We start from the raw sequence: 26,484 nt of genomic DNA, 5'->3' as shown, positions 1-26,484 counted from the left end.
AGCACTGATTAGAATGACAGCTGCCTAAACTGCACTAGAATTCTAACACAGGCTTAGTAAGTAAACTGAGATGCAGCTTTAGCTGGCTGTAGGAGACATGCCATACCAATGCGAGGGCTTTCAAAGTCTTTATTTAAATTGATGTGTATCCACTATAAACATAAAATTAAGACAAACTGGAAGAAATACAGGAACAAGAATTTGAAAGTACAACATGTGAAGTAGAAGGAAGTTAAAAATGTCAGCAAAGGGACTTGAGTAACAGCTCATGCAATGATTTTTGCAGTTTTAGATATACAAGCTCCTTGACAATTAAATGCATCCATAAGCACAATATAAATACAAATCCACACACACATGTGTCTATGCATTACAAGTATTCATTTCAACTGTTATTTTCATTAGGCATTTAACTTGACAATTAGTATAAAGGAATGGCAAAATCTCAAGGTCCCATAAAAGGAGCAAAATGGAAAGCCTGCATTTTCAAAAGTCATGTTAAACTGAACATCACGGTAGGAACAGCTGTTCATTTTCTCATTAATTTTGCGAGGAAAAGTTTACAATTTGCGACAGTTACTGCAATCACTAGCCCTGCTACACAAAGCTGAGTCTGAAAAAAGAAAGACAGATCTTATGTAAGTTGCATAAAATTTCATACTTTCCCATAGTTTCATTGGGTTTGTGACTCACAGAGTAGTAAAGTTTGGTTTTGATCAAGAAGAGACTGAAAAGCTTTGAAAAGCACACAAGGAAGTAATTTATTGTTACAACTAGAACAACTTCGTAAATGCTTTTACTTCTGCACACAGGAATAACTGTGGAGGAAGGGCTTGACAGTTTCTATAGGCATTTTATTTCGGCTTGAAAGAGGCTTGGGTTAGATTTCCTATATTAGAGCTCTCCCGTAGGAAAAGAAACATAAGACAGAGAGAGGTTCCATGTTCCCTTCTACTGATGCAAGTAGCAAAAGAGCCAGTGAATAACAGAAAAGTGCTGAAATGCTCAGGCACACCTAATAAAGGGATCCAGAAAGCAAGATGTCTTCTTCTGTCTAACAACAGATCAGGCAGGTATTGCAGATGAATTAGGACAAGGAAGAGATGGCTTCATAAAGTTAATACAAAGCATACCTAACTCAAAAACTGAACATGGTGAACAGTAGTCCTATAGGTTTATATATCACATAAGAAGCTTATCAAAGAAACAGTCCAGATGAACTAGGAGAGTCCAACATAACACAGCGTTATGGGCATACTGCAGTTATGATGGAAAGAAAAAAAATATAATTAAATCTTCTAACCTTAAACAGAATATAAGCTAGGTGGAAGAGGCTGGAAAATAGCAATAGATTTAAAAAGCTCCACAGAATTTAATGACAACGAGAAGTCAAAAATCAATACATGCAGCACACAAAGCCCAATTATTGGTTCCACGCTTGGGGAAAGTATACTGCATGAACGACACTGAAGGTGATAAAAAAAGACAGCACATGCTAGTAACATGTAAAAACAAGAAACTTATGGTGGGACCATATACAACCATTAAACACCGCAAGCTCTTGAGAAGTGATTTGCTTTCTTGAACAACTGTACTTTGGAAGAGCTTCACAAAAAGACAGACAGTATTGGAAGCTAAGAGACCTTTTTGTGTATAGTATTCAATGTAACTTCTATCATAGCTCTAAGAAAGTACAAAAAAAAATACAGGCACGATGGAAGAATATTTTACTAAATAACCATTAAGTCACTAAAAACCTTGCATGCTTGGGAAGTTAGAGATGAGCTTAAGCTTAATTCCCAACAGGAATTAAACGACATGACAATTACGGGACCTTAATGGCAAGAAAAGCAGTCTAACAGAAGAGACAACAAGTGCTCTAACTGTTCTTTGAAATCTCCAATAATTCCCATCACCAAGCTGCAGAATCACCACTAGAAGATGTCTTACAAAGCTTTCACGCTTCCTCCTCTGAAACTAATGGTATTTCTTCAAATTTAATGAAACCTGAACCCTGTTTGGGGTTGATAACTTTTTTGCTCCACAAAAGTGAACCAATGAAGTTTTGTGAACCCAAAATCCAGTCCTCGGTAAACTCCTCCTTCAAAAACACCTTTCAGCTCTGTGCACAGGTATTTCCCAAGGTCGTACCTTTTTTGTTTCTGTCTGTCTCTTTCCTTCTTAGAAGATGACCCCAAATGCTGACCTTTCTCCAGCTCCTCTCCTGCAGCTTTCAAGACCCTACCTTGAACCGAGGTAGGCAGTTTTGCTATCAAGGGAGCCACCAGCCACACTCCTCGCCGCTCAGAGGAACTAGAATTAGAACAAACTTATTTCAGCCAAAATATCCATGCAGTTTTGTAACCAGTATTAGCTGTTATAAGACTAAACTGCTTTAATAAAGCAGTTAACACAATGCATCTGGAGTAACTAGTGTGGACTGAGCAGTCACAATTTCTGGTTTCCAGAAAATTCAAGAATAGCAACTACATTTACTGTTAAACAAAATAAACAGAAGTAACCTTCAGGTAACTCATTTCTGTACATTCCTGTTTCAAATGCAAAAAAAGTCTAGGCAATTGACACAAAATTAAGCATCATGTTGGCTAAAATAATTAAAAAGGTGCTACAAAAAATACCTTAGGAATGTCTTTTTACCATTCTGTCTTGTATTACTTGTGTCAGCATTTCCAACAGAGTTTGGATTGAAGAGGCCTATACCAGAGTTAGAAGAGTTATTGTTTAGATCAGCGGATTGCTGAAACACCTCTATTGTCGCCTTTGCAATATTATCCAACAAGCTGTTCATTTCAGCCACAGACCCAGAACCCTACAGTAAAACATAAGTAAACTAGCACATTCATGGTATGTTTGTTCATGGACTACGTTAAAATTTAACATACTTTTTTTGCATTAAATATTTAGATAATAAAGTTTGAAAACAAATACTCACAGGCTCCTTCATGCACTGTTTGATCATTAGTTGCAGCTCCAACCAAGACTGCCGGAGAGTCCACTGATCTAAGTTCTAGGTAAGAATTAACATTACAGATACAAGTGTCAACACTGTACATGTCTGAAGAAAAAGAAAAAAATCTCATAATTGCATACATTACATGTCAAAGCCTCAGCTTACAAGCAGATCATCACCATCACTACTCTTTTTAACAGTCTAATGACAGGCCAAAATATCAGGCCTATTGAAGGATGTATGTTAACTTCCACATTTTTGCAGCTAATATTGTTACTTAATACTTTTAACCACACCAACTTTTCTGAATAAAAATCTTGCTCTCTGCAAAATCTGAGTTTAGTTAAATATGAATTAGTAATTTGCTCTTTTGTTAGTAATTACATCAATCCATGGCATCGCCATCCGAGTGGATTTGTTCGTATTTAGCACAAGGCCATCTAGGCACAGTGAAAGGCAGCAGCTGCAGTGATATTTTGCAGAACACTGATCACTGTTTTTCCTGGTCCAGACATTGCCATCTTGATTCTTAACAGGTCTATTCAAAGAAAATAAGTTTTGTAGTTTAAGAAATGAAGTGCCCCTAATGCAGCTGAATTTGAAGAAAAGATCAGTTTTCCACTGTCCATGAAGGTGTTGGAGCCTTTTTCATGGAGTAGGAGTGTGTTTCCCCACAGTACAGTCACAGAGCCCTCCTGAGAGAATAGGCATCTCCACCTGCACAGCCCTGAAAGCAGCTCCCTTTGCAGTGGCTTTCTAACGACCGACAATGATGAGCGTGCTGCATGCTTGTTTCTCCCACAACCGTGGAATGAGAAGGAATGAGACACCCAAAGTCACACTATAGAACATTTACCACAGACACTGGGGATCCTGAGCACATACAATCTTTAAAGTATCTAATGCTTGATTGCACGAGGAACTGCAATTCAATGTCACATGGTGGTGCTGCTGATGACAGGTTAAGAGTCAGTGCATCACAGGTAGTTCTTCCACATTTTCCCCACAGCATTACCTGAAGTATGCGTTTGATATGCTGCCTCTGAGGGTTGTCACCCTCGGTGCATTCTTTAATACCATGGGGATAACAGATAAGTTGAAGGAGTTTCTGTGCTTGCTTGTTTGAAAGAACAGGATCCAAAATAAGATCTTTGTCCGTGCACAGCCTCTCAGGTTCTTTTAAACAGTGCTCTCCAACCCATTCCTGTAAGTAATCAGACAACAGATTCACAAGACAGTTTGAAGGCAATATTGACTTTTGGTAAGCTAAACGGAAAATTGATTTTTCCATGTGCAAAACTTTTAAGTATGGTTCACGCAACATGCGAGATTAGAAATGTCTTCTGTCATTCAGTACCACCTGAAAGTTTAAGACTGTTAACAGGCTTTGCAAAATTAATTTCTTCTATACTTTGAAAGCAACTTTGTAATAAAAAATATGCTACTGCAAAAGCACCTTGAGCAGACAGCTGATGGACTGATCCTACTGTCCTCTCAAAGGGCTTGAGATTCAGGTAGGAAAAACAGCTCAATTCTGACAAAGTGCAGGGAGATGCTAATAACTAACTAAAGCAATTCCCCCTCCCCGCAGTAACACACTATGTGTTTGAATCGTGAAAATCAGGAAACCCAAACAGAACTCAAATACTGGCATACTTCAATGTTCATTTTGCATCAAAACACATGTTACACTTTTCAAATAAAAAACCATTGTTTCTCCAAATTAAGACAGAAGAGTTGTTTTAGAGGTTACCTGCTGGCAAATTGTTCTTAGCACATATCTAGCATACTCGCTTAGACTAGCAGTTTCTATGGAAACAGCTTTTCCGCATGATTTCAAAGGGTGAGAGGAACCCCAGATTTCATCCTCATTGAGTTCATCTAATAAGCCTCTCATATGGAAGTCTTCACTCTTCAAGGAGTTGACATTGTTGCTGCCAATTTCAGCATCACCTGCACAGCAGAAGCACAGAAGCACAGGGTGAACTTCTACCCAAGCCCCCACACCCCCCGACCGCTTACCCGCCCAGGGGATCTTCAGAGGTACAGGCCAGCTGAGGAGAGAGGCAGTCGCATTCGTAAGGGCAGCAGTGACTCTGAAAGCCACCATGTTCAAAGTATTGTCCACTTGTTCATTTTGCATCTTTTTAATGGATGTTTCAGAAGTAGGAAAAGGTTTACACAAATCAAACACAAATAAAGCCACTATGTGCTCAACAGGAAAAAGTCTGCTGAGCATGCGGAATTGCTTTGGCAGGTAAGGAAGAGTTGGGTTACTCAGTCTTCTAAGATGCCCCTTTTCCAAGCCTTCTCTCTTTATTAACAGTCCACAGATCAAGCAACATGGTTCGAACAGTGGCCCCTTGGCCCACCTTACCATGAACCTCTTGACAAGAGAGACTCATCTTCCTGGGAATGGAAAGAGGCAGAGCACGCTGTGGGAGCCTGGCAAACACTGGTGAGCCCCTTCTCTCTGCACGGCACCGGCACAACTCTAAAACCACCATCTACCTGACACCAACAGGGGTGACTGGAAAAGCAATGAAAAAGTACTTTGGAAACAACGCCAAAAAAAAATCAGACCTGGAGCAGGTTGCATTTTACGTGTTTACGGGCCTGAAACCTCAGACAAGGAAGATGCAACTACAGCATGTGGCAGTGGGGAAACCAGCCCAAAATGCTGCACACAGTAACACCCCAGATGCTGCAAGGCCATCCAGGAACGTGCACGAGAAGCAGGCTAACAAAGCCTAATGTTTTAAGTTAGCAGAAACTCCTGAGGATCTTAACTGATGCACCATACACGATAGTCATCCCTCAGAAAACCCCTCAGTTTACTGTCAAGATCAACAACTAACACAACGTGACAAGACTAAATGGCTGGCTTCAGCTACTCAAGCACACACATTCACACCACGGCCTCTGGTTACACATATGCTAGGATTTTTTGCTAAAATCTACAACTACCAGCAAAATATTTCAAACTACTGCACCAAGGAGACCAACAGCCTTTCAGCAGCTGTAGCCACATCCCCAGACTACTATATATTTACACAGAGTGCCTGAAGCACCAGGGTGCACTAGGTCTTCCTGTGCACTCAGTTCTCCCATCACTGTTTCTGTGTTCCCTGGTACTGCATTGCTCTGGACAAAGAGTAAAATAATAATGAGGATTTAGTAGAGTTACTGCTAAGAAAAACTGCCAACACCTGCGCCCGCACCCTGGTTTGTACCACTTAAAAGAGTTACTCCTAAATAAACAGCATACAACCCTCCTTTTCACAAGGCCGAACTTGTATTTGACAGCTTGTCAAAGCCAGAGCACTGACCAAGTGACAGCTTGCAGCAGACAGCAGTGACTGGGACCGGCCCCCCAGCCGGCTCACCCCGCTCTCCACTACACCGGGCACGCTCCTGCCCCGAGTCCACACGGCCAGATGCAGCACAAGGAATAACTCCTGACGGGGAGGGGAGAGGCTGAGCGAACAGCCTTGTCACTCCGGAGCCTGAACAGAAACCATTTTTAAGTAGGCCAATCGCAAAGCAACAGAACATACCCTGGGAAGGGAAAGCAGTTAAAATCCCTCAGTTCCCCCAAAATCCAAGTAAATCCAACCCCCCCCGTACCCCTGACCCAAGGGCTGGCAGGGAGGTCACATCAAGCCCTGCAGGTCCCAAAGCCCAGGACAAGCAAAGACTGCGGGAAACAACCTGACGGGAGCCTGTGCCCAACACATGTGAACAGACGGCAGCAGTGAGCAGCCCATCCACGCCCTCCCTACGCTCAAGCATCTCATGAGGTTGTGAGCACAGCTACATCAAGCCCAGATCTGTACCTGTGAAGGACAAGAGAGAAGAACCTGGCAGGCAAACAATACAACGAAGAGACTGATACTAAGCATGAAGCTAAAGCCATCCCAGAACACTTTGATAAAACTTGTGAAGAGGTTTAGTACACCCAGGAGCAGATTACTGCAGCACCATCTTTCACTGTGAGCAGAGATTATTTTTTTTCTAACACAGATTGTTACTCACAAAGCTTCCTCAGCACAGAACTGGAACAACAATCATTTATCTGATGCTTTTCCTCAGTAAAACAAGTAGAATTTTTAAATAGCTAATGTCAGGTGCTGGCAAGAGACATCTCCAAATATAACGTTCTGGGTGTAGGAGGAGATGTGCTGCAGCAAAGGCACAAATCAACTGTGTGCCCAAATATTCCTTCCCATCACCCTGCACCAGACCCTATCCAAACCACATCCCTGCACAGAGGTGAAACAACAGCTATTCACACTATGCACCATTAATGAAGAAAAATAGCAAATCTCAGCACTCTCAATAGCAAGAGAACGTAGATAATAGCCATAAACATATCTCAAACTCACTCTCAAATCCATCAGTCCATCCCAGATAGCTATGCCTTTAAAATCTTTCACAATGTAGTCACATCATTAAGGATCATGGGGTTTTTGAGACAGTTCTGAGACACCGGCCAGCAATAATGGCACTCCAGGTGGAGGTATACCTCTGTGGGTATGTCCACATCTGGAAGATGTTGCGCTATAGGTCACAAGAGCTTTAACTGAACTTAATGCCAAACCAAAGCTCTGAGACAGTTACTTATTTGAAAAAACAATGCACTTGTCATTCATGGAGAGTTGCTTAGCAGTGATTCTGTTACGACTTCCACAGTGACAGACACATGATTTGTGGTAAAACACAGAAAAAGGTGGGAAAAATTATTCGAGACCATATTGCCTCTCTATATTTGAGAGGGACTTGCCTGAGTTTGAAATGTACTGGGACTTGGTGGCAGGGTAGGGGTCAAAATGTGACAGTCACATCTGCTTAAAGCCTTGTCAGCTGGGGCTGACTCACCAGAGAAAAATTCTATCTCTTGACCTGTGGGGGAAACACTACTCACACGCTACAGAAGCACCCAGAGCATCCACATTTTTCTCTTGTCCTCAGGGTTTTCCTTTCCCAGGAGCATTGCTAGGGAAGTGAACTAGCACGATCTGTTTTTTACCCAAACACTAGAACAAAAACATTACACATGACTGCATAACCTTACCAAGCATCAAAATTGCTTTTAAAACCGCAAACACAGCTCCCACTTCTATACTGTTGTGAGCAGCAGCCAAGAGGTGACGATCACAAGAAGAACGAATTCCGGGGAATAATTTCCCTACGGAAAGAAGAGTAAACCTTGTAGAAAATTACTGTTACTCACCAACTAAAATGTCTTTTCTACAAAATCCTTCTCATCTAGAATAGCTACTGAAGTACAATAACTGAATGAAGAACTGAATTTTCTGAAACTGAAACTGCAGACCAACAGGTGAGTCACTGAAACCAGCTGGGATACACGGTTAGGCTATATTAACATCAGAATACGCTGTGATCATTTCAATATAAAAAGGAACCTGTTGTTTCACTGGGTCCATGCAAACAGTAAACTTAACCAAAACAGGACACTGAAGTGTATTTTGGTTTTGACTTCACAGATTTAGGAAATTACTTCCCTCACCCAGTCTTCGCAACAAATGAGGCAAAATCAATTAATATAAACGCCTGTTGCACAGTTAAGCCTAATTCTGCAGCTCACAAGCAGACTGCAAAAGATGTCAGTGAGTACTTAGTTTCTAACTTGAAGGAGAAGGGAGGGAGGGAGGGAAAATGGATGAATCTACCACCTTTCTGAGGTGCCTAATGGAGGCATACGTAAGAAAAGTCAGTAACATGGTCATGTTTTGCTTGATTTGTACTGCTTCCTAGAGTTCAGACATGATTTTCCCTACCCATTCAAATCCACTCTTATTTCTAGGGAAGCCTGGGACCATGTAACATACTTACATTACTCAGACGGCATTCTTCACAGCTCTTACTTGTTTTGCTTAAATTGCAATAAAAGCTTATTTATTTCTGGTCAAAAAAGAAACTAATATTACTTCTAGATGGAAGAATCTGACACCACACTTAAGAGCTGAATTATTTTTTTTTAGCTTTCAATTTCATTTTCCCATAGAAATTGTCTTGTCATCAAATTTGCTGAAATACTTATAAGTAAAAAAAAACACAGGTTATTTCCAGGCTTGTTTCCTTTTAATTGTTGGGTGCTTTGTCCTTGCCTTTTTCCTTCCTCTTTTGGTCTGTGGCTAAAACACACAGGTCAGACCACAAAATATTCAAATTTGAAAGGAAAGAGAACTACATTAAAACATGCTGAGAACTAATTTCCTCATGTTTCTTCTGTTGGACCAGATGCTTTATTATACCCTATTTAAAATTGCATTTAATTTCAATTTACATGCAAGGCTACTAAACTGCATGATGTGTATTATCCCTATTAGTTTTTGTAACACTGAGAGATGATCCACTACACAAGCTGTCACTGCCCCAACAGTACTTAGTATGAAGGAAGGTGGGGACTATGATAGGTACTGCCAACAGCAGCACTGGCACAAAACCAGTATTAACGGGTCCCAGGCTCACACGACTGTTTCAATGAAGTTCCAAAATAAATGAGAACTATCAGGAGAGAACAGTGCTTCCAAATGTATTCCTCTTTGCTGAAGTGTACACAGATACTATGTTAAAATTTAATGTTCTTTTTAAAGATGTAATATTAGTATGACTGAGTTTTATGTCAACGTTATGCCACACCTGGGTGGCCAGGTGTTGCGAATGAGTAAGTTTCAGCAAGCTTCTATAGCGTTACATGCATATAAAATGTTTCTGAAACATGTAAGAATAGTATGTATCAACTTTCCGCTGGTGAAATGTGTAATTTTAAACAGGTTATCATTTCAACTTGCACACATGAAATCTAAAGCCATCAAAAACATCTGGGTTCACTTTCTGAAGTGAAAGGACCACACAGCAGGCAACTTACCTGTTCCCTGGGAAAAGAGGCAGACCTGGGGTGTCCTGAAGAGGTGCAGGAGTAACCGACAGGTCATCCTTGCCCCAGGCTCGGCATCTGGATCTCCACAGGCTACGGGAGATGGGACACGGACATAAGGCATCTGCCCAGGACCTCCCAAGTCCCAGTGACAGGCCTGGAAATGCTCTACGTCACAGCCCCATTTTAAGCGTGAATACAATAATTTCGTAAACAGGAATCAGCATTTATGACCTTGAGCCAATAAAAACCAGGAAAGAGTAATACCATTTTTGGTTAAGCAAGAGACCTAATTAACAGCAGAAAAGAATACATGGTTAAAATGGGTTTTGACAGTCAAAGCAGAAATAAGACACAAATTCAAGCAGAAAGTGAAAAGAAATGTGTGAAGTGGCTAACAAAGACGACCACAGCTACGGTACTGCAAGGCTGGAGGCAAAGTCAATGATGTCAGAGGGAAAATGCCAACATCAGGCAGACTGATGCCAGAAGGAAAAGCACAGCCTGAGTAGAACCAGCAGATATCTGAGCATATAGCACGAAGCAGAAAAGAGTTGTGAGCAGAAGCGTGTGTTGCAAAATACAAAGGGATAGTGCACTGTCAGCAGCTCTCCACTTGTCAAGGTGTGTTCTCTGATCTAACTTGGCTTCGCTCCTTTTGGGAACTGCAGGGACACACATGCTGCAATGCACAATGGGTGGCATTTCATACAAGAACGCAGTTCAGAACACACTACTTATTCAATCAATGAAGACTTCTTTAGAAGCCTTAATTAATTTTAAGTTTTTCTCCTGGTATTTTCTTACCAGCTGCAAGAAGAGAAGGCAGTGCAACATGCTGAACTACGTCTTCCAAAGAAAAGCACTGCCGGGCGATCAGTATAGCAACGAAAGTGGCCAGGGAATCATGGAACGACAGGTCACTCACCTTGAAGGAAAAACACTGCAAGGCTTCACATTAACTGCACACACCATAGCCATGATTATTAAGGAATTAACTATCAGAATAAACAGTTAAACGTTTACCCAAGAAGCATTTGTCTCTACATTTTAATGCATTTCCCAAACATTTTATGGCAAATACTGATAGTTCTTGACTTTAACAAATACCTATTTCAAATACCATGAATTCTGAAGTAAAAAACATTAGCCTTACGAAAACTTGAGAAAATTTTATAGTTCTATAAAACCAGATAACACTGATACTCATTCCTTAGCTTTACGACAAGACTATATCCCCAACGTATACAACTTCAATCTGTTCCTAAAGGCATACATAATCAAACTATAAGTAAATACATTGAATCAGATATTAGATAACATTAATCACTATAATCCTGCTAACTTTAACAGGACGATGGTAACTTACACCAGGAGAGTAAGAAACAGCAAAGTGTACCACCCCTTCTACAATCTGAGAGGCAACACCAAAACAGGCTCTTTAAAACAGAGGTAGTTATTTACACATCCATCAGCATTTCAGAAAAAAATAAATGGACATGCCTGCTCCTTTTGAAGAGTATCTCTGATATACTGTATCACTTCATAATAAAGAACAAAAAGTTACAAAGAGAAAGTTCTAAGCACTACCCAAATTCTACATTAACCCTGAAGATGTAGGGAAGAATAAAAATCAACCAGAAATCTCATTAAAAGCCTTGAAAACTTAAATGGATACAGGACTAAATTTGTCCTCCGCACTTTGTATTGAACAGAAAAGTTAGTACACCTCTAAGCACACCCTAGGCAAATAGGTTTAACAGGTATTTTGGAAGACATTGAACTTACATCCACACTGCAGAGCAGATCATTGAAACCCCAGACATGATTTGAAGAGCAGCAAAGAGCTTTTACGACCCCTAACCACTCTGAGCTAAGCACCGTGCAGCATGCTGTCAGCTCTGCGCAAAGGTTTGCTATGTCATTAATCCTAGGAAAGAAGAGAAAAATTAGTACAGAAGCAGGACCTTTCATGAACAATACATGTTTAGGTCAAAGCAGATCAGTGCCTGGCAGAAGAACCAGTGTTTCCTTACTTAAGGTGGGGAATTATGTCTAAATGTGGTTATGCTACTGTACATACAACATATAGGAACTAGACAATCTTTAAGGTCCCTTCCAACCTAAACCATTCTGTGATTCTATGATATAACCTAGTGTTAACTCAGTGGTGGACAACTAGAGCATCTAGAAAATAAACCACCAGTATGTGACCTGTATCCCTAACTTGCATCCATCCAACCTACAGTAGCATAGGGTCTTTATTTTGTGTAAACCCTACCCTGCACACCCTGAGTTCCTGCGCAGAGCTGCTCAGGAAAAGGACCAGAGCACCCAAACCCTGCTGCCTGCAGCCCACCACGGCAGATGACCTGCCCTCTCTACGGGGGCATGCTCTGGCCTTCCCCCAGCGCTGCTGCACCAACAGCAGCTCCATCCTCTTTCACGCAAAAATGTCATGGAAACATGGTACGCGTGGTGCACACCTCCCCAGTCCCAGGCCACCACCGAGGTCTCACTGCAGGAGCCCTCTCCATGCCAGGCCAGCCCTACTGTTTAGGTGGGAGAAGAGTCACAAAATCAGTTGGCATTAATGAATTTTACTTCATAGATTGCATACTGTGTGATTCAGTGTATGATTCAGAGTTACATAACATCTTAAAAAACAGAGAAGACTTGACTCATCCCAGTGCAAGTTATTTTTCCTCTGCTCCACAGTGAAACTTGTTTGGCCACATTTAGATGTTCCCTTTTGTTGTCCTTACAAAACTGCTTCCTCTCAGCTGCTCTGCTCTGCCAAGGATGCGCCACATTTCATAGATTCACAGACTGGTTTGTGTCGACAGGGCCCTTAAAGCCCACCTAGCTCCAGCCCCCTGCCCCGGGCAGGGCCACCTCCCCCCAGCCCAGGTTGCCCAGAGCCCCGTCCAGCCTGGCCTTGAGCCCTGCCAGGGACGGGGCACCCACAGCTGCTCTGGGCAGCCTGGGCCAGCGCCTCCCACCCCCACAGCACAGAATTTCTTCCTTTAACCTGACTGTCCCCTCCTCCAGCTGCAAGCCATTCCCCTTCAGGCACTGGAAGCTGCTCTAAGGTGTCCCCGGAGCCTTCCCTTCTGCAGGCTGAGCAACCCCAACCCTCAGCCTGTCGCACACCAGAGGGGCTCCAGCCCTCCGAGCATCTTCCTGGCCTCCTCTGGACCTGCTCTGGACATTTCAAAGTGGCTTCATACTGAGGCCAGGGTGAAGGACATAGAACTGCACACACTTTGGGGAGGAATCAATCAGAAAAGAACCCCCCCCCAGTTTTCCTTAAGTTTTGTGGTCTGTCAGCAACCTTTTAAAAAAGACTGCCAGCTACTGCTGCACCTAGGCCTAACAATCATGCCCAAGAACTTCCGAATAAAAATTGGAACAGAATCAGAGCAGAACACCAGGTTCTGCTGGTTTTGATTGTGTAAGAGCAGCAGAGGTGCTGGGAGCAGGGGTAAAAGCTCCCACCGATCCAAAAATCAGTGTATGTTTCACCCTGCACCACTGACTGCAGCACAGAAAACCAGGGTACAACAGTCTCAACACTGCAGTGCTGCAGTTTGCGCAAGGGAGCGGAGTCTGTGTGTTTACACACTGGAAGGAGGAAGCAACTGAGAGAACATCTGAATTATAAAAGAAAACATACTGTCAGTGCAAAAGCCTGATACTGATGTTGTTTTACTGCCGGGCTTCTTCGCTATACTTCTTGTCAGTGCCTTGAGCTCATCTAAGAAGGTCTAACATGGGCATGAGACCCAAGAAGGTGTCAGGACACAACCCAGTCAGACAGTGCTGGGTGACCTGCTGCAGTGCTGACCTCGTCCCAAGCTCTCATCACTGGAGATCGACTTGAACTAGCACCATGAGGTCCCAGATACTCATAAAATCTGTCAGCTGTTACAACTCTAGCAGCTTCTAGCCAATGAAACTCTTAATACCTTAAAAAAAAGGGGGGGAATCTACATACTACATATAAAGATGAAATTCATAATAAATGAATTACACATTTAATAAATTCAACACCGATTGTATCAGAAGGAAATGACCTAATGCAAAACCCTTCCTCATTTATAGGCTTCTAATGAGCAAAAGTTGCGCTGAGCTGTTCTGCCTCAAACAGCATATCTGCTGATACAAAAAGCTTACCGACTGTCTTACAGTACATACTTTCTACTCGTTCCTCCATTTTGTTAGATTATGCAGATTGATTTAATGAAATCACTCAGAGGAAACTTACTGAATACATTTTCAGCAACCAGAAAGAGTAATGAATGAAAACAATGGCAAAAAGATACAAATCAAAAAGGTGAAAGGAAACCTCATATACGTCATGTAATCCATCCAGTTCCAATTCCAGCACGGTTTCCCTTACCTGCCTGCATCTTGGTGCCCCATGCACACGTTCATTAGCGCATTGCAGACAAAGCTGTAGCGGTTGGCTGCGTTGTCGCTCAGAATCTTGCCCAGCATTGAGTAGTTAATGCTGTGAGCTGAGGGATTCTCAATAAAATCTAGCATGAACTCTGGGTCCCACAGTAAATTGGAATTCGAAGGCTGAACATTGCTGTATATTGTTTGCTTCACCTTAGAACAGGCACTACTGAGGAGCAAACAAAAAAAAAAAGAAAAAAAAAAAAGTTGCCAAAAAACGTACTTTGCAGGAATGCTGTGGAACATGCCATGTGGGGTTGGAAAATCCTCGTTTGGTTACCGTTCTGTACACATTTTCAAACTCATTTCTGATAAGGAGCATCTACCAGAAAATAAGGCTGAAACATCAATTTCATTCAAGTTTTCCTGCAGATAAAAGTCTCAAGCTTCCAAGATGCTTCTATGGCATTTCTATGACTGAAATCGTGAGCAGCTGGATGAGGACCACACACTCTTTCCTTCCTAGCAATGACTTCCTGGAGCATCAGATGTGAAATGTAACAGTGCTTCATAACGCTGCCCCCCCTCTTTATGTGTTATGACACAGCAAACTGCAGTGGCAGTAAGAAGACTTAATTAAGGAAAAATGAGAAAATTTATCTAAATTAAAAATTTCCATTTAGTAATAATGTGACATAACAGACAGCTTTTTGAAAGATTAAATCAGTAAATGGAGAAGGTAACAGCTTGACATTAACAGTTACGACAAAAGGCTAAGAAATATTTCAGGCTAGGAATACCTGTATGTTAATGGGCTTTCCTCAGGGGAAAAAAAAAGGTGTTAATGAAGGAGACAAATTTCACACACAAAATGTTCTAAGGGGCATTTCTCTCAAGCATTGGGTCTTACACCACAGCTGGAAACAACATCCACATGTACAAACTTCAGTAATTATCCCAGCTGGGAAGACGTCCTCATTACTGAAAAGATCTGTCAATTGAAATTAACTTAAAATACATTAAACCTTTGGAATTTCTTAGAACTCCACTAGCGCCTGGATCAAAAGACAGAGGAAGCACTGTGCTGCCTGGAAGACAGACGTCTGTGACCTGAGGAAGGAGCACGATGTGCACAGCAGCGCCTGGACGCAGGGCTTGGAGGGCAGCCCTGGGGCCCTTGCCACTGCGCTGCCCCTGCACATGCTGCTCCTCATTGGGATGCTCCAGAGCAGGAAGAAGAGGCTGTTAGCAGGATAATTAATCTACAAGAAGGGTAATTAATGGCCGATGTTAACCCTTGGCTCTAACAGCCAGTGTGACAGCAAAGAAAGAAAACCAACCAGTGGAAAACGAACAGCCCATACCCCAAACATCAGGCACTATTTAAATGGGCATCCTGGGCACACGTACATCCCCGACACTGCCACACCACAGCATTTACCTGCATTTACCACGGGTCACAGAAAGAAAGGCCCCAAACCCAAGCAACACAATACTAAGTATGTGAGCAAAGCTGCCTCTGAAACTGTACTTGCACAAGGAGTAATGGTGGGGCAGTGGTCAGAAAAGAGATTTAGGGGGGGGGGAAAAAAAATTGAAGGAATGATTTAAAAAAAGGAAGTTTAGCAAATGCAACTAAATATACCAAGCATACTAAACCAAAACATGCAGCTCACTTAGTAAAACACGGTCACAAGAAATACTGCAGATGACATCAGGAGCCGACTGTGAAGCACTGCAACATATGGAAGGTAAGTCTCTAAATTTGACCATTTATGACCTGTACTTTATTGTCACTTTAAACTGTCTTAGAGAAATAGCTGGACTTACAGCATGCTAAAAAGGAACCAAAAAGGTTGCCATGTACAAGTTGCCAGACAACTTGTTTTGGTTTTGTTTCAATTGCAGCAAGGAAACCAAGAAGAAAACAAGCGTAGCACTCTTATCTTACACAAAGCTGTTTAAAAAATTAATACATAAATTTTATTACCAGTTTTCAGAGAATTTCTAACTCCACTTGGCTGAAAAAGGGGGTTTATTATTTAATATAGGATTTAATACCCTAAGTATCTCTGTATTACTAAATAATGTTTTTATTTGCTACTGTTGATTAGTACTAATAAAAATGTTATTTTTTATTGTGTTACTGAACTTTAGGTTTTAAGCAGAAAAATGAACATAAGACTATGACACTACTGTAGTTCTTTTAATTTTTTTTTCTAGCATTCCTCTTATTAAATGCTACTGTTCCCATGTGTTTGTAAACCTATTAAAATATTATTACCGAGAAATTTTTTCCTGCTCCCTATGAAATGAAAACCACAAATCTGAAACATGCAAACCAAAACCAGGTATATAAACCAGGAGGGGAAATAGTAACTGAAGTGGTTTGTAAGTCTCACAAGATGCGCGTTTGCATATGAAAGGTTTCCACTCCCCCTTTAAAAAGTAGGAGCCAAAAACACAGCATATGGGTACCTAAAATATTTTTTTAATTTAAAATCAAGGAACTGAACAGTCGAGCAGAAAACTTCACAAACTCAAACATGTTTGTGCCTCTCCCCACATCAAAGGAAATATTTAATAGAATATTACAGCTGCGTCAACTAAGATTTTGTTATTTTTCTACCCAATGTTGTATGTATTACAGCCAATTTGCTGATGCATTATAGGAACCAAATCAGTCACACCACAATCTGCAAAAGCAAAGGTGTGTGGAGGTGGGCCCAACGCTGCACGGCACAGCTGCCCCAGCAGCCCACTGGAGCTGGACGGCCCCCGCTTCCCCACGCCTGCTCGCTGCACCCCGGTGCTGCTGGCTGAAGCGCCCCACTGAGCTAACCACAGCGCTGCAAGGAAGGCTCAGCCCCTGCTGCTCCACAGCAGGTACCCACTCAGAGCGAGGACTTCGCAGGCTCAGGACCACACACTGCACTGCCACACCGGCACGGGCAATAGAATTGCACCAGTAAAGGTAAAGCAGCAGAGGCAACAGCATATTTTGGCAAGTGCTGGAACAGGCTGCCCAGGGAGGTGGTAGAGTCACCATCCCAGGAGGGATTTAACAGATGTGTAGACGTGGCCCTTAGGGACACGGGTTAGCAGTGGGCTTGGCAGTGCTGGGTTAACGGTTGGACTTGATCATAAAGGTCTTTTCCTATCTAAACGATTTGACAATTCTATTTTCCATGGAAAGCAAACCAAACTGAAACCACAGCAATCTACATCAGTATACAGGCTAGACAGTGGTGAGAAAAATCCCATTACCACCCACCTGAAGAGGTCTCCAAACTTGCTTCTCAGGTGGCTACAGGACACATACAGATCATAGAGGTAAGCTAAAATACACCTTTCTGGGGACGAACACTCCGAGGGATTAACGACGTGCTTTACCACTCCGCACAACCTGCAAAAATAAAACCATTTTGAGTTTGTTGCAATACACCTTAGCGTGTGTCTCATTGTTACCTATGACACAAACCCCACCATTAGCTGGGCAATGTGATGACAGACCTTGCATCTACAGGCTAAGGGGACTCACATGAAGCTCACCTGAGCTCACTTACAGCCTTCCAATAGTAGTGTGACAGTCGGTCTCACTACTGAATCTAACCCCATTTTTTGTTTAAGAGAGAAGACTAAAAATACTTTTTGGGAAATTGTAGCTGCCACAAACCCTTCAAAGACTTGTGCGGTTTGCTCCGAGTTGAGGATGAGGCAGGCATGGTAACGTCGCAGCACGGCGACGATGCAGACGCACAGCCCCGTTGTGTAGCTTCCTGCCAGGCTGGATGACTTCAGCAGCAGCTCTGCCTCCACAACACTCAGCTCGTTCAACAGCTGAAAGTGCATACACAAAATCAACGAATTTCCAAATTAAACAGGTAGAGTTAAGCGGAAAAAAAAAAAAAAAAAAGGGAAAACTATATGGCAAAACAAAATTAAATTCCTTACTCACTAGAGAACAAGGGAAAGAGGGAACAAAACAAACTGCTAAAGTATAAGAACTGTCCCTCAGAACTGCTCTTCAGAAATACATGGCATTTCTGGCACTCAGATGCTTTACTGTGTAATATGATGGTTCTGTCTGAAACAGTGAAGCCCATCCTAAAATGCTTTGTGCTAAAATAACGAGAATTTCATAAATTTTGAAAGACTGAAAAATAAAATACATCTATTGATTCTCTATAACTGTCAAAGTAAGGCAGAAGGGAAGTATCTGGCACTCTGTTTCAGAAGTCAGGAAACCGGAACAGATAAAAGCACATGGCAGCAAATCAGGAGAATTTGCAGTCCATCTCCTGGGTTTTTTTTCTGGTTTTACAGAAAATGTATCACAGCTTTATCCTGATGTAACCCTCCCAAAAAATGAACCCTGTTTACCTGTATTGCAAAGTCGATCAGTCCATTGATATTCAGTGCTGGCTCCATGAGATCAAAGATGAGCTGTATATGGTGAGCCAAAGGAAGATGATATGATGTTCCCGAGGCAAAACTAGTTATCTGTTCAAGAACGTTACTGGAGATCTGTGAAAATAAATGTTGAGAAGTCACATGGTGACTGAGGGCTTCTCAAATACACTAGTGCTCCAAAAATCCTGTTTTCTAAGCGGCAATAGCAAGTGACAGCATTTTGCAGATAAAAGCACTAACAAATAGTACATAAATATACCTATTACTCTACTATCCAGCAAGTCAGTTGTAATGCCGTTCTATTTTCAAAACTGACAACAGAAAATGGCGTTCTGCTGCTTTACAGCTGAGTGTCAAGCTGTTCTTAACTTCTACAATACCAATTTTTATTCTGTGGAGTATTCTGCTTTAAAGAAGAGGTAAAATAGTTTTTCTTTTCCTCTTACTGCATTGTAATTTTGTTATTGATGGTTTTCAGATAATTAATAACACATTATCCTGCAAACAAAACATGTAATAAATTCATTCAAAAGACTAGATCCAAAGGTGTCTTACAAATTAAGTATCAAACATGTACCTCTTTTTCTTTTTCTTAAATATACTTTAAAACAGTAACACCTGGCAGAGTGATGAAATCCTATACTGATACATTCCCACACTTACAAGTTCTACTATAAACCAGGAAAATTAGGCTTGCCATTTAAAACAAGTTATTTATGTTTTCCAGGCAGCCACTAATACAGCTTTTTAACAGTAAACATTGATGATAAATTCTAGTATCCAGAAAAGAATAAACTGTATTATCTACCAGCTTCTCAAATAGACACAGTGTGTTGCACAAAAAACACAGAAGAGTTCACTGTCCTTATAAACACAGATACAGTAACATATCTTACACATACGCAAGAGATTAGTTAATTAGTACCTAATTTACCAACAAGCCTTAAACAACGCTGTTAATGGAAATTTATGTAAAATTTATTTCAAATTTTCCATTAAAAAAATCTTGACATCTACAATAATTCAGAAAGCTTCTTGCAAAACAAGCAAGCATCACCAGCCCCACCCCCCCAACAAACACACACAATCAAACCCCCACATACCTACTGAAGCAGGTATTTTAGAACACCAAGGCAGCATTTTTAATCTTGCCTTTGAAGAAACACTGCACTGAAAATTCTTGGTATATACAAAACACTTCTCAAAACCTAGATTTGCTTCCTATTTGGTACCTCTACAGCAGAATGTAAAAGGCTACAATTTTATACAAGGGAAGTACCTGAGATGTCACCTGATGTTGATCAAAATAGGACAGTTGCTGTAGTTTTGTAAACACGGTCTCTAGGGTTGGAAATGCTTCTTGTTTGGTCTTCCTGGCTTTTTGCCCTTCATCCCCAACTTAAGAGATAAAAAATTATTTTGGTCATTTTATATTTAAGCAGGAGCCCTAGTAGTTTCGCATTATTACCAATTTAAAAGACAGCAACACTCCTCAAAAGCTTGTGACTACATAAAAACCTATTTGCCTCAGTTTTCCATAATACTCAGGACAAATATCTGCCACAGCATGTAACAGCATCAAAGCTACTTCGAGGTTATTCCAATGCAAAAAGCCAACACCCAAGAAAAACTGAAAAACAGCCATACAGTTTTACTAGGAGGGTAAGGAATATGTATCACTCACTGGCCAGCATCTCATTTTCCAGGTTTTAGCCTAACGCAAGTGTTTACAGACAAGTTGTTATAATGGAAAATGGGGATTTCTAAGCAGACTGGCCCTTGGCTGCCCTGGCGTGGCTGGCAGACTGCACTTGGTGCTGCAGGACTCTGTTCAGTACTTCACCCAGTGACCGTCAAGGGGATGAAAGCCAAATTACATGACCAACATGCATGGCTCCAGACAACTTGCCGAGCACCTCACAGCTCCTGTGATCTTTGCTACAGGCTACCATACAGCAGCATTAAAGCATTTACCACCCATTTCAGTAGTACTCTTCTTATTCAGAATTTTGAGGATGTCTTTGGTAATCTTCTTCAGCTGATGCCTCGCTTCATCACGCTCCTTACCAACGCCATAAAGGAGAATCATGCGCTGGTTACACTCATGACTTGAAGATTCATCCTGAAAAAAACAGGTCATGAGTGAAGTAACTTTTTTCTGCTATCACCTGCAGAAACCCAACCCAAGTTGCTCAGACTGCAATAAACAATAGCTAACTCCTCGTCACAAGCAGGATCTCCTGTGGTTATCAGCGTGGAGGAAACAGTGCCAAATGAATTCACTAAAGCGTAGGGTAAAAATACAGAGGGAAAAAATGTGATCTGATATTATGAATCCAGTATGTATCTATAACAACTGAGACAGAGGATGCATACGGGTGACCCTCCTAACTGTCCCCTAGACTGATATTCAGTAGCAGATTAGTAAAATGAAGACAGATGTCTAGAAACCGTGTGACATTTCTCTTATTATGTACAAGTCAATTGAAAAAAAGATGCAGCCCAACTCCTAGAATTCAATTTTGTACATCCCAAAGAAATTGAAATACATATAGTTTATTTAAATTGCTTATATTTAGTCTTTCAATAAAATGTATCCTAAAACGTTGATGCACTGTATATAACTTAAAAACCTGGAGCACTCCTCTACAATTCATATAAGGTATAAATATTTTGTTCAGTAATATACTTACCTTTTCCAAACTAAGCAAGCACTACATCTTCCAACTACTTAAAAAGTTCTTAAGAAACAAGGCTGTGTACAAAAATACTACTAAAGAATCACAAGGCAAAATGGCAGTAGACGGGACTGTAACTCTGTGCTCTGAAAAGTTGCACAGTCTTACAAAACACATGCTCTCTTTTAAAAATAGTGACTCCCTTAGTAGGTCAAAAGCAGGAAGTAAGCCTCTAATGATTTTTACAAATTCTATTTCTCTCTCTTCTAGAGGAAACAAAAGCAGAAGCACTGACAGTGTCACCTGGAATTTGCAGCTGTCTGGCTAAGAAACCAGTTCAAAGTCAGAGGAAGGTCTAAGTCTCCGCACTGGGATGCACAGCTGCTCCTCCAGTCTCTCCTTGCTCCGAGGGATTCACACATGAACGCTCCTGCAGGCCTGCATGGCGAGGAGCTAGCGGAACTGCGAGCAGCCTCTCTCAGCAACACTACCTTCCCACCACAGGAGCCACCCAGGCATTGCATCACTTCTCAGCAGCACCCTACGGTAATCTGCTCTTTGATTTTGGCTGGGGGGAAGGTGTCTGATTTGTGCATGTTTAGGGAGTACTTACTTCATTAGGGTCAGACTTGGCAGCTGAATCCGTGATGTGCTTCAAAGCATCAGACAATTTATTTCTGTCTTACAGACAGAAATAAAGCCTTGGAGCTCTGTAAGGAAGATGTCAGGGATGTCTGGGAACTAGCTGACAAAGCATGAACTCCCCCGAGTGCCTTATTTTACAAAGGCGGAGATAATACAGAAATATAGCAATTTTTACAGTTGCATCGCTACACACCTGAACGTTACTCCTTTTGAAACGCAACACTGAGCGATTCAGCGTTCCTGCCTGGCTTTCCCAGGCAACCGGGCTGGAGCAGACCAGGTCTGATCAAGGTTTTTGGAGTAAGAGCAACAGTTTTCAACCCGGCCCCTGTTATCAGTTAGGCAGATGTCAGCCTCCTGGTGTTTGTGGGCAACCAGCCAGCGGAGGAACTCTTGGTTTTGTGGCCAGGGTGGGCTCGGAGGGGCGCAGTGCTACGCAGGGGGCTCAACAGCACCTTCACGCAGGCGATCGCTGCAAAACATGGGAGGCTGCAACTCCTACACAGCTCCTGCATGTTGGCTCAGGTCAGTGAAGCTCTAAATTTATTTGCAACACACACAGCACTGGTAAAGCAAGCGATTTAGGAAAATGACAGGACAAACTGTCACATTAGAAGTAAAGGTATCCATTAATACCTACATAAATGAAGCTACAAGTATCTTCAGACCTTGCTGGCAAATGTATAACCACTGAAGTAGCAAACGCCGTTAGCTGCCCTAGTGCCAGTACACAGGGCTGAAAAGCCGGTACTCCTCTCCCACTTTCGTCCCCTTGGAAGCAACAAACGGTGACTTTGTGGGGTGCCACATCCACCCGCTGAATACCCGGGTGAAATGGCGGCAGCCTGCAAGCAGCTGTTCCCAGGTCTGAGCAAGGGCAGGCAGGGGGTGGCAGGGATCAGCTTCAAGGACAACTAAAAGTGAGGCTGAAATAACACCACTGGGAGAGACTGACAGCCAGCCAGGCTGAAATACAATAAAAAGGGGTATTTGATTCCTTTTACTTCAGCCCAGCACTGTTAAATCCCCAGTCAAAAGGAGTTTAAATGCTATCCCTTCCCATGCCCAAGAAGATGCTGAAAGGGGCATTTCTCCTTCCTCCCTGGGAGGAGAGAGACAGTTTGGGCACACGTGTGTCAGACAAGCGAAATCACAGCCCAGGCCCCCAGGCACAGCCACACCGAGCAAGAGCTGCGCCATCACCTACACGGTGATGGGAACAGGCAGCGTGCTGCCAGCCATGCCGCCCCCCCAGCCCACCACCGTGCTGGCCCCTTGCCCAGCCCTGACTGCAGGCCTCGGGGAGGCTGCGTGGGCAGCTCAGGAGGTTAGGATGGAAGCTTGGGAGGTTGGGATGGGAGCTCGGGAGGCTGGGATGGAAGGGCACCTCAACATTTCAGCCAAGGAAGATGAAACCAGGCTACCTTACAAACATGGCAACATCTAGCACTCTTCTCCTGTAGAAACCTGACATCCCCGGCAAAATAAAACACAACTTACAGCAGTCAAGATCCCCACAGAAATGCTCCCAATGCAAAAATTAAGAGTAAAAAGGTTGAAGTCTTATGACAGATTAACTCATGATTTCATTTTTTTGTTTTTTACAGGGAGAGGGGAAAAGACAAAGTGCAAATGAAAGCCACAACCAGCTTCAGCTACTCTAGAAACAACAGCAACTGCACCAGTGATAACAAAATCAGTCAAGTAATTTTTCCTTTGCTTTACACAATTCTGTTCCTAGTGGGTATCATCATGAACAGCCTGGCAATGTGGGTCTTTTTTAAAATATCCAGTAAATCCAATTTCATCATCTTCCTGAAGAACACTGTCATTTCTGACTTCCTCATGATCCTGACTTTTCCATTTAAAATCCTTAGCGATGCAAAATTAGTATCATGGGTACTGAGAGGATTTGTGTGCCAGGTCACTCAGGTTGTATTTTACTTCACCATGTACATTAGCATTTTGTTTCTTGGTCTAATAACTGTTGATCGCTATCAGAAAGCCACTTCACCATTCAGATCATCAACACCAAGGAGCCTTTTAGGTGCTAAGATCCTGTCCACAGCAATTTGGATATCAATGTTTACTCTCTCATTACCCAACATGGTTTTAACTAACAAGAAGAAAACACCCAAGAGCGTAAAAAAGTGTGCCTTCTTGAAATCTGAGTTTGGCTTAGTCTGGCACGAAATCGTAAACTATATTTGTCAACTTATCTTCTGGGTTAATTTAGCAGTCATAGTTGTATGCTACATACTTATAAGTAAAGAACTGTACAAATCCTATAAAAGGACAAGATGCACAGGAAAAGCATCCCAAAAGACTGTAAATCTGAAGGTTTTCATAATTATCGCAGTGTTCTTTATTTGTTTTGTGCCATTCCACTTTACTAGAATCCCCTACACTTTGAGCCAAACAAGAGACGTTTTTGAATGCTCTGCTCAGAACACCTTGTTTTACTTGAAAGAGAGCACGCTGTGGCTGACATCGCTGAATGCTTGCCTAGATCCATTCATATACTTTTTCCTTTGCAAATCATTTAGAAAGTCCTTGATAGACATGATGTGCAAGCACACAGCATCATCAGAACTCGGACCACGGATGAAGGAGCAGAACGAAGGAGATGACACAGATGAGACGCCGCTCTAGAGCTAAGAACCACCCATACCTGTTCTTGGCGGGCAGAAGCAGCACAAATTCCGCAAAGAAATCTAGAATCACCAACTTCCTTAGAAATTGTCCTACAGATGAAGCACAAGCACCCTGGAACCAACATCACTGGTTGCAAAGACAGTGAAACTAGAAAGCTTGAATAAAACAAGAGCACCGCCTGACCACCACCTCCACACCTGTCAGAATTGCTAGGAAAAAGTTTTAACTTCTAGTTGGAGCTGTAAGGAAAAAAATTAAACCCGAGTCATTAAGTACTACAGATGAGATTATGAACTGCAAAGATTTTACAGAAATAACTTAGCTTGGGCCAGAGTAAAATCCATGACAACAAAAGATCTGGAAAATGCAAACAAAATCCACAGTAAACGTGATTTTTAAATACAGGGAGTTGTCACCTTGTATACAGCTGGCAGACAAACAGAAATATAGGACATGTAGATAAACTGTTTATCTTTGCAGATTTTTGATAACAGAATAACATTTTGCTTATCTAATTATATGCTTGCAATTCTTAATCCATTGATCAATAATTAATAGTTGTATGTCAGAGGAAATTATTTCATAATCAGGCTTATCTTGATGTGAGTTAAATCTTCAAATACTTTACCCTGCTATATGAATAAACAAAAATGTACACTTTTATAAAGAACAATGTGTAATATTAGAAAATATACAAAGACTATTTACAGAATACTTAGGTCTTAGGGAAAAACAGACTCATAGTAAGATCTTTACTGATTATTAAGGGAAGCTTTTTTGCACTACACAAAAAATTTAACCACTTCCTTTTTTTCATTTGGGAAAGCTGAAAAAGAAAACCAGGAATGTATTTTCAGGTACATAACATTTTCAGGAATCATAACAACTACACATGAAAAAGACCCTAGGCTACTGCAATAAATTATGCTTCATTTATCACCACTGCAAAACAGCTCCAATTCAGAAATACATTTCACCATCATGCAAGAGCTCAGTCCTGGCAAAAGCCATTGCCTGTCGACCCTTCTCTGGTACTTACCTGTGCCGGGCAGCGCACTGGGTGTTTTTACAACAGATACCCAAATTTCCTAAAAAGCTGAAAGACAGTTCACTTACTTTAGCACTCAGCCTTACAGTTTATGCATCTCTTAAAACCTGGACAAATTAAATATTTTACAAAACATTTTGTGCACTGCTCATTCTGGTATATACGCCGACACTGATTACAATCAGTAACACTGCAGAAAACAGGGCACCATTATTTCCCTGGAACTGGCGCTGCTGGTCACTGCAGAGCGTGCTCTCCACAGCCAGCCCCATGGAGCCCAGGACTGATAAACTCCAGCTGATGCCCCCCACCCAACACTCATTCCCCCCATTTTTTGTACCTAAACATGGAGAGAGAGTAGCAATTATCTAGCAGCTGCTTTTGCTGATCAGATGAGCTGTTCGGACAACAGATCCTACAGCCACCTGCGAGCCATCCAGCAGTCACTGACGGGATACTTGGAACCTGCCTCTGGCAGCTGGGAACAGCGCCAAGGGGCCAGTCTGGGAGAAAACATGGAAGATGCTGCTTTGGACATCAGTCCTGGGGTATTGCAATGGACTCTCTCAGCTTTGCAGAATCCCTGCTGAATGAACAGAAGTCGGGGCAGGCAGCTAGGGACAGCTCTCACTGATGACAATGGCAAAGGTGACTTTCATCCCGGCCATCCTCAAGGCTCTTTGCTTTCTGCCAGCCATTTAATGACAACATCAGCATGCATACCTACATTAACCACAACGTATATGCTAACGCACAAACTTACTGTCAA

General features: G+C 42.0%; 2 protein-coding genes and 1 long non-coding RNA gene across 22 annotated transcripts in view; 2 read left to right on the top strand and 1 right to left on the bottom strand.

Moving 5' to 3' along the window:
* The window catches only part of MED12L (mediator complex subunit 12L), a 150,499-nt gene that overhangs the window by 24,832 nt on the left and 99,183 nt on the right, over positions 1 to 26,484 (bottom strand). For 13 of the 20 annotated variants that reach the window (XR_008825248.1, XR_008825246.1, XR_008825247.1 and 10 more), the window contains 16 exons: positions 20,664 to 20,811; positions 19,969 to 20,087; positions 18,660 to 18,803; positions 17,953 to 18,116; positions 17,551 to 17,682; positions 14,278 to 14,505; positions 11,664 to 11,805; positions 10,683 to 10,818; positions 9,867 to 9,968; positions 8,046 to 8,159; positions 6,358 to 6,477; positions 4,725 to 4,924; positions 3,987 to 4,175; positions 2,954 to 3,028; positions 2,640 to 2,830; positions 2,152 to 2,313 (listed from right to left, as the gene is read on the bottom strand). Coding sequence is in view for 16 of the 20 variants with exons in the window: in XM_056359005.1 (XP_056214980.1) it covers positions 2,152 to 2,313; positions 2,640 to 2,830; positions 2,954 to 3,028; positions 3,987 to 4,175; positions 4,725 to 4,924; positions 6,358 to 6,477; positions 8,046 to 8,159; positions 9,867 to 9,968; positions 10,683 to 10,818; positions 11,664 to 11,805; positions 14,278 to 14,505; positions 17,551 to 17,682; positions 17,953 to 18,116; positions 18,660 to 18,803; positions 19,969 to 20,087; positions 20,664 to 20,811 (2,366 nt within the window). In the remaining 4 variants the exon portion in view is untranslated. The remainder of the gene's footprint in view (positions 1 to 2,151; positions 2,314 to 2,639; positions 2,831 to 2,953; positions 3,029 to 3,986; positions 4,176 to 4,724; positions 4,925 to 6,357; positions 6,478 to 8,045; positions 8,160 to 9,866; positions 9,969 to 10,682; positions 10,819 to 11,663; positions 11,806 to 14,277; positions 14,506 to 17,550; positions 17,683 to 17,952; positions 18,117 to 18,659; positions 18,804 to 19,968; positions 20,088 to 20,663; positions 20,812 to 26,484) is intronic. The other 7 variants (XM_056359000.1, XM_056359001.1, XM_056359003.1 and 4 more) reach the window with 5 other exon arrangements.
* LOC130158349 (uncharacterized) lies at positions 8,166 to 10,904 on the top strand. Its single transcript, XR_008825253.1, has 2 exons — positions 8,166 to 8,312; positions 10,686 to 10,904. It is a non-coding gene; the product is annotated as an uncharacterized LOC130158349 (long non-coding RNA).
* On the top strand, positions 23,645 to 25,850 carry P2RY12 (purinergic receptor P2Y12). The gene has a single exon (XM_056359014.1). It carries the CDS (start codon positions 23,645 to 23,647, stop codon positions 24,662 to 24,664), a length of 1,020 nt encoding a protein of 339 aa, XP_056214989.1. The 3' UTR covers positions 24,665 to 25,850.

The sequence above is a fragment of the Falco biarmicus genome, chromosome 13 (genome assembly GCF_023638135.1).
Source record: "Falco biarmicus isolate bFalBia1 chromosome 13, bFalBia1.pri, whole genome shotgun sequence".
Lineage (NCBI taxonomy): Eukaryota > Metazoa > Chordata > Aves > Falconiformes > Falconidae > Falco > Falco biarmicus.
The sequence above is the reverse complement of the archived record's forward strand: the minus strand, read 5'-3'. Positions and strand labels throughout refer to the sequence as shown.

Bases quoted from the DNA above. Each gene is read 5' to 3' on its own strand.
- P2RY12 (XM_056359014.1), top strand. From the start codon at position 23,645: ATGAAAGCCACAACCAGCTTCAGCTACTCTAGAAACAACAGCAACTGC.